Source organism: Octodon degus, unplaced genomic scaffold (assembly GCF_000260255.1).
Source record: "Octodon degus isolate 3935 unplaced genomic scaffold, OctDeg1.0 scaffold00026, whole genome shotgun sequence".
Classification (NCBI taxonomy): domain Eukaryota; kingdom Metazoa; phylum Chordata; class Mammalia; order Rodentia; family Octodontidae; genus Octodon; species Octodon degus.
In genome coordinates, this window is record NW_004524602.1 from 2860667 (window position 1) to 2881751 (window position 21085).

At 50.9% G+C, this 21085-nt stretch overlaps 2 protein-coding genes across 7 annotated transcripts in view; both read right to left on the bottom strand.

Annotated features, from left to right (window-relative positions):
* Ppcdc (phosphopantothenoylcysteine decarboxylase) overlaps window positions 1–7619 on the bottom strand; it is a 15521-nt gene extending 7902 nt beyond the window's left edge. For both annotated transcript variants that reach the window (XM_023712708.1, XM_004628896.3), the window contains exons 1-2: window positions 7567–7619; window positions 5608–5815 (exon numbers count right to left, since the gene is read on the bottom strand). In XM_023712708.1, the coding sequence (XP_023568476.1) occupies window positions 5608–5742 (135 nt within the window). In that variant the 5' untranslated portion in view covers window positions 5743–5815; window positions 7567–7619. The remainder of the gene's footprint in view (window positions 1–5607; window positions 5816–7566) is intronic.
* Window positions 7620–9690: 2071 nt separating this feature from the next.
* The window catches only part of Scamp5 (secretory carrier membrane protein 5), a 27358-nt gene continuing 15963 nt past the window's right edge, over window positions 9691–21085 (bottom strand). For 3 of the 5 annotated variants that reach the window (XM_023712524.1, XM_023712526.1, XM_023712528.1), the window contains exons 2-7: window positions 18572–18622; window positions 17742–17870; window positions 14454–14610; window positions 13011–13112; window positions 12546–12663; window positions 9691–12039 (exon numbers count right to left, since the gene is read on the bottom strand). In XM_023712524.1, the coding sequence (XP_023568292.1) occupies window positions 11845–12039; window positions 12546–12663; window positions 13011–13112; window positions 14454–14610; window positions 17742–17870; window positions 18572–18578 (708 nt within the window). In that variant the 5' untranslated portion in view covers window positions 18579–18622 and the 3' untranslated portion in view covers window positions 9691–11844. The other 2 variants (XM_023712525.1, XM_023712527.1) reach the window with 2 other exon arrangements.

Below are 21085 nucleotides of genomic sequence, written 5' to 3' on the forward strand. Positions count from 1 at the left end.
TTTTTTTTGGCGGAACCAGGGATTGAACTCAGATCCTTGCGATTGCCGGTCAAGCGCTTATCCTACTGAGCCATCTCCCCGGCCCCTTTTTTTTTAATGGAACCAGGGATTGAACTCAGGCCCCTGCACTTGCCAGGCAAGCACTTTAAATATTTTTTTTTTTAAAGATTGTTTCAAAAAACATATAAAGGGCTGGGAATTTAGCCCTTTATAGGTAGGGTATTTCTAGGTTTAATCTCCAGTATCACAAAAGATAGAAAAATGATAGAGGAGGGGATTACTCCCATTTCTCACCTCTGCTTATGTCATACTGGCCTTCACCCTCAGATACTAATTCCAATCTTTTCTTTGTTTGTTTTCTTTGGTGGGGTGATTGAGACAGTGTCTCCTATGTAGCTCAGGCTGGCCTTGAACTCACAGCAATCCTCTTGCCACCCCACCCCCCAGGGCTGATAAGGAAGACAGCTGATCCTTGGTGTTCTCATGCTGCCTCCCTGCAGCACAGAGGGGTCTTGGGCGATGCAAATAGCCTGTGCCAGGCAGGTCCTCCAGTGTCCCTCCCTGACCTAGACAGGCAGCCGCATCCTCGGTTGTGACCTGAGCAAACAGAGGACAGGCCCAGGCCAGTTCTTCTGGTTTTTGACGAATGCCACTGGATCCAACTCATCAGCCCTCTGGCTTGGATCTTTCATCATCATTCATCTTAAAGGCCTGGGAGCCGAGGGGTGGGCCCTGGGTCTGCACATGTTAGAAACGGGGTGTCATGCTACAGAGGTCCTAGGTCATCCAGACGATTCAATCATTCATTTAAGGCAGAGTCTTTCCCAGGCCTCCTCCATTCCTCCTGTGTCCTTGTGGAAGCAGACGCAGAGCTGGGCACTGCAGGGTTCCTAAGGGCCACTCCCCACTGGGTCCCTGTACAGATGCCAGGACAGTTCTGCACCTAACAGTTCTATCCACAAGTTCTCTGTACAATAGGCCTGGAGACAGATCAGATCTCATTATATCAGCTCCCTGAATTTTGTCTAGCAGTTCTAGAAATGACTTCTCAAAACGACTCCATGAATCTAGTTTTCTGTTCTCTGCTGAAGAAACAGCAAGGATCCTGATCTGGCTGGGTGTGATGGTACACACCTACATTCTCAGAACGCTGGGAGGCTGAGGCAGGAAGACTACAAGTTCTAGCCCAACCTGGGCAACTTAGGCCTCTTCCATGGCTGCCTTCTTGCCTGGCCTTGCAGGCTGCAAAGGGATACCAAGGCCATTGCTGTCCAGAGCCAACCTGGGGTACTGGTGCCAGGACCCCACAGAAAGCTTCAGGACACTGCTGGTAGCTTTTTTTTCTTTTTTGGCAGAAACAGGGATTGAACTCAGGCCCTTGCACTTGCCAGGCAAGCACTTATTCTACTGAGCCATCTCCCCGGCCCCATGCTGGTAGCTTTTCTCCCTGGCTGACAGTTCATAAGGCTTGTGGCTAAGTCCACCCTTCCTCGCTGTCTGCCTCTCCTCCAAGCATCCTTGGCTGGGTTGAGGGTGCTCCAGGGACACCAGGGTGGTCAGGAGCATCATAGGCCAGAGCTGCAGAAGCACCTAGCTCCCAGCCAGCACCTGCTGCTCCCCGGTTGGGCAGACCTGGGTGTCCTGGAGGGAGGCTTATGTCTGGAACACAATGCTCCTGAGGGTGCCCCAGACGGGCCTGGGGGCTCAGCACCCAGGGGTGTGGGGGCCACCCCCAGGGGCCAACACCAGGCAAGCCTGGTATATAGACAACTGAGTTAGGTAGAAATATTCTAGGCAGTCAGACAGGGCTGGGCCCTCAAGCCAGGCAGTGTAGATGATAACATAACAACTGTGTCTGGAAGCTGAACCACTGAAGGCCAGGCCTCAAGATAAAGACAGAATGACCAGGTCTACATGCCTCCCCAGGGAATAAGCAATAAAGTGAAGATTATTCTGTAACTGGTATCACTTGGTCCAATAAAGTTTAGATAGCCATCAGGCATCAGGTGGGCAACAAGGCCCTCTTCATCCATGCCTTCCAAAAAACCAATCTTTTCTTTTCTTTATTTTTTTTGGCGGAACTGGGGATTGAACTCAGGCCCTTGTGCTTGCCAGGGAAGCACTTATTCTACTGAGCCATCTCCCCAGCCCCAAAGAGGCTGCTGGGTTTTTTTTTTTTTTTTTTTTTTTTTTTTTTTTTTTTTTTTTTGCGGTACTGGAGATTGAACTCAGGACCTTTACTGAACTATCTCCCCAGCCCTTATTTATTTTTTAATGCATTTGGTACAGGGTCTCACTACACAGCTCAGACTCATAGTGATCCTCCTGTTTTCAGCCTCCCCAGAGCTTGGATTACAGGCGTGCACCACCATTCCTGGCCTTGGTGGCCAGCTCAGTGCACCAGGGGATGGGGCCAGCACAGCATGTGGTGCCCGGTCCCTGCGCTTGCCAAAATAAAATCTTTGTTCTTTCCATACACACTTGCTATGTGACCGGCTTCCCCAATGGATCAATATTACTAAGTGGCTATGCTTATAATTGCATTTGTTGATCACAGTTCTGACCTGCGTTGTACCCACCTCATGATTTTGCTCTACACAACTTCCTCTGTGAAGTGGGGTTCACAGCAACTGACTTCAGGTCCCCTCCTGTCTCTCTAAAACTATCACTCTCAATAATTTTTTTCTACAGTTAACCTTTGATTTTGGGAAACACAAACCTAGGGTATCTGACACACAGCAGGTTGGGAGTTATATTTCCCCTGTATCACTGGGATGGACATGGTTGGCACGCTGCACAGGACCCTGCAGCACCAAGCCAGGGTGATGAGCTATCTCCTGCAGGATGAGAGAGACGGGGACCCACACACGGGCAGGGGACAGGAGAGGGCACTTGTTTCACTAGCTCAGACATCAGCACAGGGAGGCGCGTAGACAGGAAACACATGCTGTCAGTGCTTCTTCTAGCCCTGGTCTGTGTCTGGCCACTGGCACAAGAGGCAAGGGTGATCCCTGTGCCCCATCCCCAGCCCACATGTGTCCCCAGGAGGCCAGACAGGGGTTCCTCCTAGCCCAGTGCGCTCTGTCCTCCCAGCTGGGCACCTCCCTCCCGGGGAGCTGGGTCAGCACACCCCCGGCACAGCTGCAGGGGCTGGAGGAAGTGGCGGATGCTGTCCCCCAGTTCAGCTGCCCATCTGTTTCCTGGGCTAGGCCTCCTGTCTCCACATACCCAACAGGAAAGCCACTTGCTCCGGGTCATGAGAAAGGAGTATGTGGTTCCCGCCTTCCCAGGAGGTAGTGGCAGAGGTGCTGCAACCCTTCCAGGCCTCCCATGCTCAGGCTCCAGCCAGCAGCTCCCACCCACGGTTCTGGGCACAGGAGGTGGCAGCTCCTGGCAGCACCGCCCCCAAAGTACTGTGCCCAGTCTCAGAGCAGCCCCCAGACCCTGCTTATCCAGGCCTTGGGGTGGAGTGGGGGTAATTTTTGGGACAGAAGTTTGAGGAAAGCAAAAAAAGCAAAATAAACCTTCCTGGCCCCAGCCAGTGGTCTCCATGTGTTCATCTGTGGGTGAGCAGCGCCCCCTGCTGGGAGTGTCAGACACAGTGTCTGGGACACACCACATAAGGTGTCTGAAAATCCCTGTAAGGAAAACACACAGGGAGGAGTACCCTGTGGCAGTGGAAAAGGGGCCTTGGGATGGGAGATAGGAGGGCAAGCGGGGGGAACGGAGGTAAAAATGACTTAGATTCCATTATATGTACATGTACCAATTCCGCACAATGAATGCCATTATGTATTACAAACATGTACTAATAAAAAATAAAAAATTTTAAAAAAGAGAGAGAGAAAGAAGAAAACACACAGCCTAGGCCCAGACACTCCAAAAACCTACTGTCTTTTTTTTTTTTTTTTTGCAGAACTGAGGATTGAACTCAGGACCTTGCGCTTGCCAGGCAGGTGCTTATACTATTGAGTTATCTCCCCAGCCCCTAACCTATTGTCGAATAACACAAATAGAGTCCAATATGACCTATGTTTCCCTGTCATGAGTCTAAAAGGAGAGGAGTGGCCAGGTTGGGCTTTGAAGGTTCATGATTCCGGCACTTTGGCATTCTGGAGGGCTGAGCCAGGAGGATCACAAGCTACAGCCCAGCATGGGCAACTTAGCAACTTAGTGAACCCTGTCTCAAAAAGGGGGGTGGGGGCTTGGGGACGTAGCTCAGCAGCACAGTGCCTGCCTGGTAAGTGCAAGGTAGTGCACCTACTGAATTTGATTCCCAGTACCAAAAATATTTACAAAGGGGATAAAACTCACTGAAAAGGTCCTGGATTCAACCCCTAATTCTACAAAATAAATTAGAAAATTAATAAAATAAAGCAGGAGAATACAGCAGTCTAAGTGCCTGAATGGCAAGTGCAAGGTCCCAGGTTTGACCCCCCAGCACTGTATGCTATGCTGGCCCTGGAACCCCAGGCACTCCGTGCCAGCCACCAAAACCAGGCATGGTGCCACATGCCTGTAATCCCAGTGCGGGGGAGGCTGAGCACAGGAGAATCACTATGAGTCTGATCGGTGTAGCAAGACCTTGTACCAAACAAACAAGCAAACAAACAAATAAATAAATGATTTTTTTTAAAGGAGGAGGATAAAACCATGTGGGCTAGTGAGGAAGGCTTCTGCGTGGGCTCTGAATTTGGGGGGAACAGAAGGAGCAGTAGGGCCTGATGGGGTCTGCCCCAGGACAATTCATGGGGCATGGGGACCACAGGGACACAGACTCCCAGGACTCTGAGGCCAGACCAGGAAGTGGAGCCACTGCTTGGAACTTCTGCCCCAAGCCATATGCTACATGTCTGTATCTATATCTATATTTATATCTATATATTTTTATGCATTTAGTACAGGGTCTGCAGGGTCTCACTACACAGATCAGACTTGTAATGATCTTCCTGTTTTCGGCCCCCTAAGTGCTGGGATTACAGGTGTGCACCACCACATTCAGTCTCAATCCTGTCTCAGTTTGCCCCAGGGGCGGGGCCAGCAAACCTGGGATTGAACCTGGTCCCTGTGCATGCCTAAACAGGCACTTTAATCTGCTGAGCTATCTGGCCGGCCTTCCAAACCCCATAAACCCCATATATAAAACCAACTAAAGCTGAGGTTGCCTGATCAAGAATAGGGGGCAGAGTCCCTCACCAAGCTCACAGTGGTGGCTCAGGGGAACTCTCTGAACATCTGAGCCAGCAGTTTGAGAACAGAGCCTCACACCACAACCAGGAGCCCAAGGCCTTGGTGCCTATGATGGATGGGGCACAGTGTCCACCAAAAAGGGACAAGGCTACTTTAGGAGAGGTGAGAAGGGTGTTGGCCCCTCCTCTGTGGGTCCTCAGGAACTAGAGTCAGGGGAAGGGCACCCAGGCCCACAGTCATGATCTCCCACACCATGAAGCTAACCTAACTTGCGCATCCCCTGTGGGGGTCTCTGTCCCATGAGTGCCCCATGTGCAACCACATAGGGGACCTGGACAGACGCTACCATTAGGAATAAACCACGCACTACAGAGGAATGAGCTGGCCACTAACTAGCTGTCCAGAGGGGATACTCACCCCAGGAACATCCAAAAGCCTCGACACCAGAAGAGGCAACTTCAGGGCAGCAACACTGCCAGTGACACCAACGAGAATGCGGAATTTTCTCTCCACCTGGGGTCTGGTGGCTGGACTGGAGGCTCTTGGTTCCATGTGGCGTCTGGTGCCTTTGGGCTCCTTGAGCCCACAGAGCAGGGGCTCCAAGAAGTAATGTGTGACTCAGGAACTGAAGAAGAACAGAGGGTATCCCCTGAATTCATGTGTCCAACCAGGAAGCAGGCAGGGCACTGGCATGAGACCCACCATGAGCTAGGCTGCCAGGGGATAAGCAGCCCAAGCTTCTGGCTGCTCTTATCATGGACAGCTAAGCTAGACAGAAATTAGTAGGCAGTCAGAGAGGGATCAGGCCCACAAGGGAGTCTGTGGAGAGGATAAGACATAAAAAAACTGTGACTAGGGGCAAATTTAAAGAAAGCCAGGGGGCCAGAGAGATAGCTCAGCAGTCTAAAGCACCTGCTTAGGCAAGCTTAGGGATGGAGGTTCGATCCCTGGCACCACATGCCACACCAGCCCCGTCCCCAGGTTGGCCTGAGCCAGCCACAAAAATAAATAAATAAAGACAGCCAGGCCCGCAGACCTCCCTAGAGCTAAACAGTGCCCTGAGATTGTACTCTAATTAGCACCACCTGACCCAGTGAGCCCAAACAGGCTACACAGGCAGGTGACCAGAACACCCTCACCCACACTCTCATCCCTTTCCAGGGATGCCTTGGTTCTATGTCAGAAAGACAGATAAAGGGGGTGGGGAGAAGGCTCAGTAGAATAAGCGCTTCCCTGGCAAGCACAAGGGTCTGAGTTCAATCCCTGGTTCCGGAAAAAAAAAAAAAAAAAAAAGACAGATAAGTCAAGGTTAATATTGCCCATCATATATCCATGCCAGGTGCCTTGCTTCCCTATTGGATCAGTAGTAGCTAAGCAACTATACTTGTAATCCTATAGGTTGACTGTGGTTTGACCCATGTTGTGATTCTGCTTATAAAACACCCTTGGACAAAGAGCCTCTACTGCAACCCACGTTGGGGACCACTCTTGTCTCTTAGGAGCTTTCTCTCAATAAACCTTTCCTACTCTTAACCTTTGTTCCTTAAATCCATTCATTATCAGGAGATACCAATTTGGAGCATCTAATGGTTGGGAGTTATTACCCTGTGACACTCACAGTGGATAACAAAGTCAGCCCTGACCATAATCCCAGAGGTTGGGAGACTGGGGCAGGAGGTTCACCTTGAGTTCAAACCCAGTCTGAGCTACACAGTCTGAACTACATATCGAGACCCTGACTCAAAAGAGGTCTGAGCTGCACAAAGAGCGATGGGCAGGCTGGTTACAGGCCTGAAGAGCGTGATCACTGGGGTCCCAGCTAGCAGGTGAGCTGCGGCTGGAAAAGTGCAACCTCAGCGCTTACGAAAGACAGGGACAGGGCCGCGGTGGAGCTCAGCCTAGTATGCGAGGGCTTCAGTTTGATCCCAGGCACATGCAAACACACACACACACACACACACACACACACACACACACACACACGGCCAAAGAACCCGAGAATGTGACGTCAACATCTCTTTCTCTGAAAGTTAATTCAGGGCAGAGTTAAATAAAAGTTTCAGGGATGCAAAAGGCTGAAGGGGCAGAAACTGCGTCCGACAGAAAGGGTGAGGGGCCGGGGTCTCGTGCAGCACCAAGCGGAAGGAAGTGGCAAGCAGGGTCTGAGCCCCACGGAAGCTGGGACGTAGCTCAGAGAAGTGTGTGTGTGTGTAGACGCGCGTGTTGTTCCGCTAAACGCGCGCGCACACACACACACACACACGCACGCACGCACACATACACCACAAACAGCTGCGGCTGCCGCTCCTGCCTTCCACCTCCCTCCTCAGCTAACTCTGGCCTTAGCTAGTTCACCAGCCCCCCAACACTGCTCACCCCGCTAGAAGCCTTCAAGGGAAGGCCCAAATATCGCGGTACTTCACTCGTCCTTCCCAGAGATGGCTAAATGACACGCAGTCTCACAAGAGTAGTGGGCCGGGCTCAAGGCTGCACAGCCTGCTGGGAGTTGTAGTCCACTTCTCGAAGGCAGGGTTGTGTAGTCCACTGGGTGACTTTTGACACAAATCCTGGCTCTATTCTTTATATTCTCTGGAACTCTCACCAAGGCCTGACCTCACTGCCCAAACTCCTCTACCCACTCCGTACGTTCACAGTATCCAGGACTCAGGCACTTCACAATGGGTATTTACCAAGTCTTATCTGATAAATGAGGTGCCACTGTTGGGGGGGGGGGGGACTGACCACAAACAGGGACACAAAGTCTAGCCCAAGGTCCTCTATGAGGAAGAAAAGGGTCCTAAGCAACATGTCTCGCAGAAACATCTCTCTATGAGAGATTCACTTGAGGTGAATTTTCCAAGTTGACTAAGGCAGAGGGCCGGAGCAGCTCTCCAGGCAGAGGCCACAGCACTGGGCAAAAGAAAGTGGCGGGAGAAGGAATGGTGGGTGCATTTCCTGCCTTCATTGTCCAGCCCCAGGATCTTTAGTTCACGAGACTACTCAGCCTACAATGGGGTCCCAGCATGAATAAGCACTAAGGGGCTCAAGAGCTCTTCTACCTTGTCCAAAGAAGCCACCTTTAAAAAAAAAAAAAATCATGGAAGGGTTTTTGTTTTTGTTTTTTGCGGAACTGGAACCGGGGATTGAACTCAGACCTTGGCTTGCCAGGCAAGCGCTTATTCTACTGAGCTATCTGCCCAGCCCCATGGAAGGTTTAAAAAAATTACAAGAAAAAAAAATATATATAGAAGGTTTTATTTCATAAAAAAATGCCACTACTTAGTATTTTGCTCTTCTGGCTCTTTTTTAAAGCTTTGAGTAACTTACAAAAAATTTTACAATCTGGTCTCTAAGGCAATTAACACAAGCTGGTATGCTGGAATGGATAGGAGCTCATTTAAACAAAAACTTCAAAAAAAAAAAAAATCTCACAAGTCAACGGAATTCTGCCCCATTTTAGGTCCAAATGAATCAAGCCAACCTATTCTTCGTCTTCCCCAGACATTCCTGAGCACCTTTCCACATTTATTTTCACATCACTTGAATTCTGCAATCTTATCAACCCCCTCTTCTGTAAACCCTCAAAGCTGGCTCCTGTGTGCACACCACTTCACAAAACAGGCTTTTTCCTTTTGGGGATGGGAGGTGCATTTGAGGCAGGCCCTCACTGTGTAGACCAGACTGGCCTCCAACTACATGTGATCCTCCTGCTCCAGCCTTCTTAGCACACAGAGACCATCTAGACCTCAGTGACAAACCTTTTAGAGAGGAGCACCCAAACTGCAACCCAAAACCCATTTATTTATTGCGAAGTGCCAACACTACAATTAAACCTAAATATGGAAGTTTAAGCTTAGAAAAACAACTCATAGCCTGGTATGGTGCTCCATGACAATAATCCCAGCACTCAGGAGACTGACGCAGGAAGATTACTGTGAGTTTGAGGCCAGTGTGGGCTACATAATGAAGTTCAAGTCCAGCCTGCATGACAAAGTGAGACCCTGCCTAAAAAAGAAAAAAAAAAATCTTTTGTTTCAAAAGAAAAAAAGAACAATGAGGCATGGTGGTGCATGCCTATAATCCTAGCAATAGGAAAGCTGAGGTAGGAGGATTGCTGTGAGTTCAAGACAGCCTGGGCTACAAAGTGAGCTCAAGGCCAGCCTGAACTGCATAGCAAGACCCTGTCTCAAGAAAGAAAAAAAAAAAAAAAAAAAAAAGCTTGCATGCCATGGGTTTACCACCAGTTTACACCAAGGCAGCCCTGCCCCAAGTCCCTGCTGCCTCCTGCCTTCTCAATAACACACTCCCCTCTTCCAGTAGGCAGGAGCCTCTGAGAACTGTAAGGCCTATCCAAGGCCACTTCAGAGAAAGAACCATGCAGAAACACGTGACATTGGTGCCAGGCAAGGAGTGACAGGGTTCACAGCCACCCAACCGCCATATACCTGCCCTGCAGCTACAGCAAGGCTTCATGCAGGCCCCCCATTAAGACACATGACACACAGGACACATGTTCCCCTTTATTACAGTTCACTCAGTTACCACAGATAAACATGTTGGCTTAGGCAGGTCAACTGCCAGCCAAGGAATGGTCTGTGTCTCCCGGAAACAAGGAGGGCAGTGGGCACCAGGAGAATGCAGAAGCAGGCCTCTGGCGGGCCCCAGACCTGCGGATCCCAGAATTGACTGGACTCTCCTCCCACTTCCTGGGCTTAGGTTCCCTCCCAGGAAGTGCATAGTTGCCAGGAGATGCAGCATCCTAGGGTCTGAGCGAGCCAGGCCAGGTGCAGGAGACAAACTTTCCCCAGGGCAGCGCCAGGCCTGGCCATGTAGGTCTCAGCCAGGAAAGTGGAATGGGACAGGAAATTGATTAGAGGTGGCATTCAACAGATCAAGAATGCTAGGCTGGCAGCTGGAACACAGCACTCCAGAATGACCAGAGGGACAAAGAGAAAGAGAGCTAGAAGTCTGGGTAAGGGGAAGAAAGGAGAAGGGCCTGGACCTAGAGGCTGGGATAGCTGCTCTCCAGAGAGAATGGCAGAGAACCAATCACAGCATGGGGCTCAAGCCTGAGGGACATCAAGAAGAGGACTCTGCGAAGGCCCTGAGCTTCTCTCATAGGGAAGAGACACCATGGAAGATCATGCTCTGGATGGCCTGAAAACCCGAGTACTGAGCTCCACGTGGAGCCAGGGGCTACCCAGCTAGCCCACCGGGCCTCTGTCAGAACAAGGAGGGTGGGGACAGGCACCTGCTCCCTAGGTGATCACCCCACTCCCACCACCCTCCCTCAAAGCAATAGCCACCCCCTTCTTGGAATAGAACAGCCCCAGTCCTAGACTCCCTCCCTGGAAATATGGTGAGGAAGGACCAGGAACCAAATCCTGCAGGCAAAGAAGAACAACTTAGCTGACTGCGGAAAAATGGAGCTAAACTAAATGCCCCTGCCTGCCTGTCTCACCAGAATCCCTCTTCCGGCCTTTGTGCTTTCAGTCCAATGGCACCTGGCACTTCTTCCTGGGTCAGAATGCAAATGCCTAGGGCTGCCCCGTGGCCAGGAGCAAGTGGGGCAGAGGCGTAAGCTCCTCTCTTGAGAGCCCTGTCTCACTGTCCTCTGAGTTCCCCTCCCTCCTGCCAATCCAGCAGGAAAGCTATGCTTCTAGGAACCCAGTGGTCATGCAGAGACCCCAGAAGCCTTGCAGGCCTAGGTCGACCAGGCCTCTGCCAGGGACCCATGATTATTTACAGTTTCTGCTCCAGTTTCAAGGTACAGGTGACACCTACCCAGAGAGACCCAGCTCTTCAGAGAAGGCAGAGGGGGCATGAGGAGGTGGCAAGGGGCGTGCTCGAGAGGGCTGGAGGCAGAGACGGGAAAGGCACAGGAGGGAAAGGATGAGCCTGCCTCTGCAACCAAACTGAGAGCCAAGGAGACCAGGCCTACATTTCCTTTCCTGGGACCCAGGCACCCCTAAGGGCTCTGCATGTCCCACTGTAAGCATGCCACATCAGCCCCGGCTTTCTGGAGCTGGCTTTCTGGAGCTGGGAATCCAGTCATACTGGGAATCTGAGCTCAGTCTCAGAGCAGATACAACTAGGACACAGCCTCAGAGGGACAAAGAAAAACACCACTCAGGGAAGAAAGACCCCAGGGAAGGGAAATGCGCAGGGGATCTGAAGGCAGGGAGGAGACAAGAGGAGGAGCCTGGATGGGTCCCAAGGAGCAAGGGGAGATCCTGTTTCTTCTCAGCAGGACCCAGGTGGAAGTGGATTCAGCTTCAGAGCCTGCAGAGGGCACAGGTGTTGCAGGAGTCCTGGGCCAGGGTCAGGCGGGTGGCATGGTGGAGGGGGCGCTGGTTTGGTTCTAAACATACATCTAGCACCACGACAAGAGACCTCCACTGCACTACTTCACAAGGGGACAGGAACACGGTGGTCATGGCACGGGATGGCTCCACGTGCAGCCTATGGCTCCGAGAGGCGAGCGGGGACAGAGGCAGACAGATAGATACAGAATATATATATATATATATATATCTTTGTACAAAGTAGAGGGAAGAGGAAAGGAAGAAGGGAACCCTGCTTGGTCACCACAGCTGATGTGGCTTGAGCCCCTGTCCCATGCCCTGGCCCTGCCTCTGAGTGGGTGTGGCAGGCTCACATCTCATTGGAGTATGTGTAGCTGGGGGTGGCAGAATACTGGGGCTGTGACTGGCTCATAGCCCCCTGGGCTGCCCCCATAGCTGCATTCTGGGCTGCCTGCTGCACGTGGGGGTTCTTCCATGCACCCGTGGTCCATTCCTCCTGTGCTTTGCTGAAACTCCCTCCACTGCCCCGGTAGAATTTATGAACCTGTTAGAGGAGAAGCACAAGAAGGGCTCATTAGGGCCGGGGAGATGGCTTAGTAGAATAAGCATTTGTCTGACAAGTGCAAGGGTCTGAGTTCAACCCCAAGTTCTGAAAAAAAAAAAAAAAAAAAAAAAAAAAAAAAAGCGCTCATTACCTGGGTGTAGTGATGCACACCTATGATTATAGCACTTGGGAGGCTAAGGCAGGAAGATCCCTTTGACTTTAAAGCCAACCTGAGCTCCATAGTTCAAGGCTAGCCTGAATTACATAGCTAGGCCCTGACTCAAAAAACTAAAAAAGAGAAATGTCTGCCAAAGGGAAGAGGCAACCCACAGCTCCTCCAAGAAACAGATGGGATCCATCTACATCTCTCCCTCCGTCCCCAAGTACCATGCAGGTACAGCAGATCTGGCAGGTAACTCCAGAGGGATTGACCTGGAGGACTAAGAAATGCATCTGCTCACAGTCCAATCCCAAGGCCACCCACTCCCCTCTGGGTGGCCACATACCATGCTGAGGGCGATGAAGGAGAAGACGGCCATGACCGTGAACATGATGGTGGGGATGAGCATGACCACGGCCGAGCCAATGTTTGTCCCAAAGAAGGAGATAGTTGCGATCCAGCCGCTATGGAGAGAGGCCAGCATGGGTGGTGTGGGCACAGGGGACCCAGGAGCCCATGCTACAGCTAAGACCACCCTGCCACCCCAAAATCCGTGTCATTGACACACAGTGACCATCTCATTGGCACCCAAGGCTGGCCAGTGGCTAGGGGAAGACCCCTATGCAGGCTTTCCAAGAGTGTGCGATGCTCCCAACCACCCACTGCCTGGCTCCTGTTCCCCTCCAAAGCTACTCCCAATCCTCTCACCCATACAGAAACCGGCCACTTGGTGTCACCTAGGCCAGGCAGCTCAGCACCTTACACTCCCATCCTGCCACCCCTACTGATCCAGAGCAACCCCACTTCTTACCAGACGCCCCAGCCTGGGATGCCCACAGCCTGGATGATGCTGATGACCAGCTGCGCCATAAAGGTGAAGAAGAACGCCATGAAGCTGAAGGAGCTGTCAGTTCTGCAGCAAAAAACATGGTTTCTGGCACCTGGAAGAGGGCCAGGGCTCCTCTGCCTCCAAGAACCCCCACGCCTTCCCAAGGATAAGTGAATATATAATGAACAGAGGACGTGCAGAGACCTTAATCAAGAGGCCAGAGTGGAACCCCTTCATGGCCTTTGAAGGCATCTGTGTGCCCAGCTATGTAAATGACATTGCACAGGGTTGGGGCTCTTTGTGTATGGGGCACACATAGGCCCTGTGGGCACAGAAACAGATGGCAGCCCCATTATCAAGGGGATGGACAGCCTACTGGCATCAAGCCAGCTACCTTCATGGGGACACAGACCAATAGTTTCATAGGCTCAGAGAGAGCAAATCCCTTTGGCACTAGAACGGACACCTTGTTGGCACCAAGATAGTAGCTAATTGGCACATAGATAGTCCTGCTGGCAAACAGATTTAAGCTCCCATTATCATGGAGATGGATAGTGACTGGCATCAAGACAGACAGCCTTATTGATAGAGTCAGTCCCAATGGCACAGACACTGAAAATTCCCTTTGGCACAGAATGGGCATGTACGGCACCAGGACACATGTATGGTGTTCCTTTTGGCACAGAATTGGATAATGTCATTAACACATGAATGGCTTCAGTGGTTCCTGGATGGCTGGCACCTGGGCTGATGATCTTCTTGTACCAATCAGCTGGAATAAGGATGGGAAGCTCCACAGATGAGACAACCCACAGGACAAGTAAACACGTAGTTTCCCAGAGAAAGCTGAGCATAGGAAAAATAGTCTGGTCTCCATGAGGACCCCACTACCACAGGAAGAGGAAGAAGTGAATGAACTATGAGGAAAGTCCCAGCTCCCAGCCCTCTCAGAGAGGCAGGAGCTCCCACGAAGCCCACAGCTAAGGAGGCAGTGGGAGCCAAGGTAAGCAAGAGAAAGCAAGGCTGGGGGAGGGCAAAAGTGGGGGGGGGGAGGAGAGGAAGAAAGAGGGAGAGAGGGAGGGAGGGGGAGAGAGAGGGAGAGAGCAAAGAGAGAAAGGAAAGGAGCTGTGCATGGTGCACATGCCTATAATCCTATAATCCTTGGCACTCTGGGATACTGAGGTAGGTAGCCTGGGCAATTTAGTGACTTAACAAGACCCTGTCTCAAAATGAAAAATAAAATTAAAACATGAATGGCTGGGGATGTAGCTCAGTGCAAAAGTTCTGGGTTCACTCTGCAGTTCTATTCTTTCTTTTCTTTTCTTTCTTTTAAAAAAAGGAATGACAGAGTAAAGAGCTGTAAAGAGACAGCAGGTGGGTACAAAGAGACAGTGCTAGGAGCCTAGGGGAGCACCAACCACTTACTTGAAGGCCTTGTAAATGGGCCGAAACCAGCAGACGTAGGAGCAGGGCGTGAAGAGGATGAGCCAGAGAAAGGCCAGGCCAAAGTTGGTGGCTCCCCCGCCTCCGATCAGCCACGCGAGACAGCCCACCAGGTTCACGGCCAGCGTGACGCTGTTCACTGCAGACCCACAAGCATACACACAAGGAGAGAGACACACACCAGACACACACACACACACACACACATACACACACACGCCCAGAATTCAAACAGAGACTCATAATCAAACACAAGCCAATGATAGACAGGTAGAGAGGTAAAGATACACGCATGCACACGCACGTGCATACACACACACAAACACCCCCCCACATTTATAGATTCATACCCACACAGAAAACCCACATATCATATCAATGAATGCATATGCATACACATGAGACACACACACACACATACACACACACGCACACAATGAGTACAGATGTAAGAAAGCAAGCTGGGAGCCCAGACCAAAGCCCTCCCCACACCCACTCCCAGAGACCTGGGAGCACAGCAGGGCCCAGCAGGCTCCTTTGGAGGCCTGGCCTCGGTGGGAGAAACACTCCTTCCCTGGCAGAAAAGCCTGGGGATGGGGGTGCAGCTCAGGGCAGTACACACGCTTAAGTGGACCAGGCCCCAAGTTCTGTCTGTATGTACAGAGCAGCCTCAGTCCTGGGCCCTCCCAGGGGTAAATCAACCACCACGCTCCAAATGGGAAACATATTACACTTCCCCTTACAAGGCTGGGCAGGGAAAGAAGACAAAAAAAAGCCTTCCTAGGAACTTTCTTTGTGTCCCAAACCACCCACTGTGCACTTCCATGGGGTGCCAGCAGTGGCTGGGACTTCAGTCTCTCTCTCTCTCTTTTTTTTTTTTTTTGGCACAGGGAATTGAACTCAGGACCTCAAACTTGCCAGGCAGGTGCCATGCCACCGACCTATACTTCCAGCCTCTATCATTCTTTAGACTACAATCACACTTCTCCCCTTTAAAGGCCCCTTACTCATCTGCTGTCCCCTGAGCTCCTGCAGACCTGGCTGCACACCGTGTCCTCTGAATACAAAACACAGACTACCCACCAGATGTTCCCTTCTCATATGGGTCACAGTGTCACTGAGTCCAAGCTAGCAGGAGGCCCCAGGAATGCCCCATGTCACACACTGACACTGACATCAGGGTGCCCCTGTGCTTGACCTTGGGCTGAGTGTGCATGATAGTAGGCCCCACACAGGTAGCATCTGCCCCCAGAGAGCCCTTCAGCACCTCAGGGGTGACACACATTCCCTCGGGTCAGAGCCCTGCCAGGTGCCCAGTGAAGACTTAGGAGATATTTATAGGCCTTAAATCCAGCTCTGGGTGAGATCTCCTCAGGGCTAGCATCCTGGGAGCCTGGGGTCAGGGAAAAAGAAGGCTCCCTAAGTTGGGCCCAATATGACCACTGTGCCGATGTACCCATCCTGGGTCCTCAGGACACAGGTGGACGCTTCTTCTTGTGAGGTCAGCTCCATACCCTGTCTTGATCACTGCTCCAAAATCTCCTGGTGCTTTGGGGTCATCCCTGATTTAATGGCTCTGTCCATAGAAAAGATATCAAGTCACCCATGGTTGCATGGGTAACCTCTCTGCCAGCTCTCCTCTCCAGCTCAGAGTCCCAATGTCCCCTCCTCCCCATAGTTACTCTACTTCCTCTCTAGAACAGACTCAAGGACTCGGCTGCCCCTTCTCCTGATGTCTGCCACTTCTGTCTCTGCTGTTACCCCCGGCCAGCTTGGCATCCAGGATTCATTACCTTGCTGCCTCACTCTCTCCCCTGTCATGGTCTGGCCACACTTACCCTAGATGAACATAGCTTCCATCCTACCTGAGCTCAATGTCCCCAAGAAGAAAGGACACTCAGGGAAGCCCAGCAGTGCTATAAATTTGGAAACCTTAGAAGCTAGGTTTCCTTGGAGAGTGTCGCTCCTCTGCACACATACTCTGGACCTCCTCTCCAACACTCCCATCCCCACACCTATACTACATTTGACAGAGAAAGGAATGGAAGTCTTTAGAAGTAACCTCCATGCCTTCCTCCCAACGGTCACAGATGCCCCTCACCTGCCCCAGCCTCTCTTGGTTAACATGCTAGGACATCTCTTCCTCACTCAAAGATCAGCAGGTTTTTTTGTTTTGCTTAAAGGTCAGGAGTTTGTGTGCCTGGCACTGTGCCCTTCCTACCACGTCACAAAGGGCCTAATGTGAAGACAGCCTTTGTTACCACTTCTGGATAATCTTGGGCCCAGGGTGGCAGTTAGGCCACATCATGGGGACAGAAACCAATTGCATTAACTCAGGAGGTGTCTGGGGCTGGCACCCTGCACAGTCAGCCTGCCTGTCTTCCCTCACTTGCCTTCTGAGCAGTTGAACATGACCAAGTGACAACATCCATGCTGATTCCTTTCCTACCAATCTGCCACCAACCACCAGAAATGTGCCCCTTAGACCTATGACCTCAGCATTCTAGACCAGTGGGACTCCAGGCTCAAAGTACAGACCAAAAACCTTGAAGTGACATCAGTCACTGAACCAATGCCCCCTGTCTATAATAGAGACTTACTGCTTGTTTTGTTTTGAGACAGGGTCGTACTATATAGTTCAGGCTGGCCTTAAACTCTATGTAGCACAGGCTGGCCATGAACTTGTGATCCTCTTGCCTCAGCCTCCCAAGTGCTGGGATTACAGACGTGCACCACCACGCCCAGCTGGAAACTACTATTTGAGAAGTGATGTAGCCAGACACACGTCTCCCCAGCCTCTCGACTCCCAGCTGAATGCTCTTCTCTTTAAACACCTTCTAAGAAAAGCAAGAAAAATAGGTTTTGAAGGAAGGACTCTCCTCCAGGTCCAGAATCCTGACATCTTGGCAGGTACCAGAGGATCCCTCGAAAATTACTCCATCAGAAGTGGAAAGGAATGGGCCAAGAAGATAGCTCAGCGGGATAAGCTCCTGCCTGGCAAGCACAAGGTCTTGAGTTCCATCCCCGGCACTCCAAAAAAAGTTACACTACAAAAAGAGCCACCCCTCAATCCAGGGGCTCTGTGAATGAGAGATGGAGGGGGAAACTGAGGTCAGTTTAGGAGCCTGCCCCTGAAAGCAGCCTGCTAGGAACCAAGTGGGAAAAGACTTCCCATCCACGGAAACATCACACCTGAAGCTGATGGACGGCCATCTGCACCCCTGCCCAGTGCCCAGTCCTCCTCCTCAGCCCAGCCTGCCCCGCACTCACACATCCAGAGGTAGTACAGGCGCTTGGTCATGCTGAGATGTTGGGGTGGGATGTCAGCCTCGAAGTCTTGGTAGAAACACGGCTTCAGCGGGATGAACTTGGGCAGCGGCGGAAAGTTGTTCACCTTCTCTGTAGGCCACGCACACCAGAGACATCAGGATGCTCCATGCCCACTGTGCCCCATGCCCCCTCTCCCTATCTGGATGGTGCCAATGTCACCCAGCTGTCCCCAGCTTCCTGAGTCTGCCAAGATGACCCTGAGTCACCACATCCCTGGGTAGACACATGGCTGGTGGACACACTGGGGTAAGGCACCCTCTCTTGCCAGGGTAGTTCCAGGAAGAGGAATAGAATGACTGAGCCAGGAGATGGGGACCCAGCCTCCACCAAACATTCATTCATTCAAGCCACTGTCCCTGCTACTCCTCAGTGTCCCCAGTGGGGTAGAGTGTGGACCAGAGGGTCCCTGAAGTTACTTCCATCCCTAGCATCTGCATCTCTGAGCCCCAGAAACCAGGAAATTTGGGACCCACAGGAAACAGAGCCCAGAGAAGGAACACAGAGGACGGAGGCTGAGCCACCAGTTCTGCTACTCAGTCAGCTGGATAGGAAGAGAAGAGTATTAGCATGCTACATCCTGGTCCCCAGTGCCAGAAACCTAACAGTGGATGAGACAGGGCCATGCTGGGGCTTCAGGGGGCAGCAGGGAGCAGCTGGGGTCAGGAGGACAGACAGAACAGCCTCCAGAGAGTAGAAACACTAGGGCCAAGGAACAGGGCCACCCTCCAGCCCTCCCTACTGTCCTGCCAGCCCCGACCGCCCTTCCTTACCTGCCATGGTGACACAGCTGGCCTGCGGCCTGCCCACACCTCTGTCCTGAACTGCAGGAAGGAAAAACCAGAGAAAGTGAGAATCAGGAGCCCCATCCAACTAGGTACCTCTCTGAACCCCAGGGACGCTGCAAGCTCCCAGGACAAGACAGAGCACAGCACCCTGCAACCTAGCGAGGCAGCTCCTGCACGCAGGCCCCCCGCCCCCTGCCGTCTGCTTCCGGTGGACTCCGGCCCTTTGCTTCAAGGCACAGAGTCCATGCTCAGAAACCAGCCCGCAACAGGAGGGGAACTCGGGCAGTGAGACCCACTCAAGGAAAGCCACAGGAGAGCGAGGGCCCAGAGACCCCTAAAGAGGAGGTCTCGCCCCTCGCCCTGCGCAGACTCCCTCCTCAGACTTCTTATCTGCCGGTAGGGGGAGCAGGTGGAGAAGCCGATGTGGACCTTGCCCTGCTCGCCCTGCGCAGGCAGCGCCTGATAACTTGGGGTGTGATTCAGAACTCTACCTATTATGTTAAAAGAAGGGGTCAGTGCACAGAGGCTTAGCATATATGAGGCTCTGGGTTCCTCACCAGCACCACACACACACACACACACACACACACACACACACACACACGACAAATTTATTTTTTGTTTTAAATATATTTAGTACAGGGTCTATGGGGCTCACTACATAGACTGGACTCATAGTGATCATCCTGTTTTCATCTTCCTAAATCCAATCCCAGGTGCGCGCCACCACGCCCAATCTCAGTGGCAGCCTCAGCGTGCCCCGGGAGCGGGAGCGGGGCTGGCACAGCACGCCAGGGACAGAACCCCGGTCCCTGGAGTCTGCCTAAACAGGCGCTTTAATCTACTGAGCTATCTGGCCGGCCGGACAAATGCATTTTTTGATCCAACAATTCTATTTACCTACAAATAAACAACACATTTCGTTCAGTATTATTTGACATTATTTGAAAACAGACTAGATATTTGAATAAACCAGGTAAATGAAGTTTTTACATAGATGTAAAAAAGAATGTAGGTAAGATCTATCAGCTGCTAAGGAGTGATTTGTGGGGTACACTAAGGTTTTTTTTAAAAAAAAATTTATTTTATTTATTTATTTATTTAGATGGAACTGGAGATTGAATTTAGGCTCTTGTGCTTGCCAGGCAAACACTTACTCTACTGAGCTATCTCCCCGCTGGGTACGCTAAGTTTTAAAAAAAAAGTATAGGGGCCGCGGAGATAGCTCAGTAGAATAAGCGCTTCCCTGGCAAGCGCAAGGGCCTGAGTTCAATCCCCGGTTCTGCAAATAAATAAATAAATAAATAAATAATAAAAAAGTACAAAAATATAAATAGAATATTGGCCCTTATATAAGAAAGGGGAAGAAAGAATATGCATATGAATTTGCTTAGTTTTATAAAAGAAATATGGGAAAAAACAAACCAGAAATTAATGAACTGGGACCTACAGAATGGAAGGACAAGAATGAGTAGACACTTTCTTTAGGTTTTGCTTTGTTTTGTTTTTGAGACAGGGTCTCGCCATGTAGTTCAGGCTGGCCTTGAATTTGTAGTGATTCTCCTGTGTCAACCTCCCAAGAGATGAGGTTACAAACATGCTACTTTTGTACATATGATGAATTACACATTCAGAAACTTAAACCAGAAAAAAAAAAGCAAACTCTCAATTGAAACAAAGAAAAACCAATGAAACTAAACGAACATTAAATTGATAACAAAAAATAAATAAAAATAACTAAATTGTTTTTCTTTTTTGGCAGACCTGGGGATTAAACTCAGGCCCTTGCACTTGCCAGGCAAGAGCTTATTCTACTGTGCCATCTCCCCAGCCCAATAAAAATACATTGATAACACAGCATGTAAGAAAAAAAATTGGCCCAAGTAAGCCTGAATCAAAATACTTTGTGTTTTCTTAGATACGCTTGCAGGTCGATAGCTGGAAGGAAACCTGGAGCTGTAGCAGGCTTGACCGGCACTACTGTACCGCTGTGATTATGGAAATTACAGGCAAGAACAAGTAAGAGGTGTGATGGCAGAAAGCCATGTGTGGTGGGGCATGCCTGTAATCCTAGCACTGGGGAGGTTCAGGCAGGCAAATGGCTGGGCTACATACTGAGACCCTTCCTCAAAGAAGAAATTAAATTTCTTGGTTGTGATAATGGCATTAAAGTTCTTAGAATTGCTGGGTGTAGTGGCACATGCCTATAATCCCAGTACTTGGGAGGCTGAGGCAGGAGGAGCATTGCAAGTTCGAGGCTAGTCTGACTACAAAGTAAGTTTAACGTCAGCCTGACCTGTATAGGGAGACCATCTCAAAAACACAAAAATAAATAAATTTAAAAAATAGAAAATAGGGGCTGGTGAGATGGCTCAGTGGTCTAAAGCACCTACTTAGAACAAGCGTAGCAAAGCACAGGGACCGCGGTTCAATCCCCCAGCACCACATGCCAGCCAGCCCCGCCCCCTGGTGGGCGGAGCTGGCCACATACACAAATAA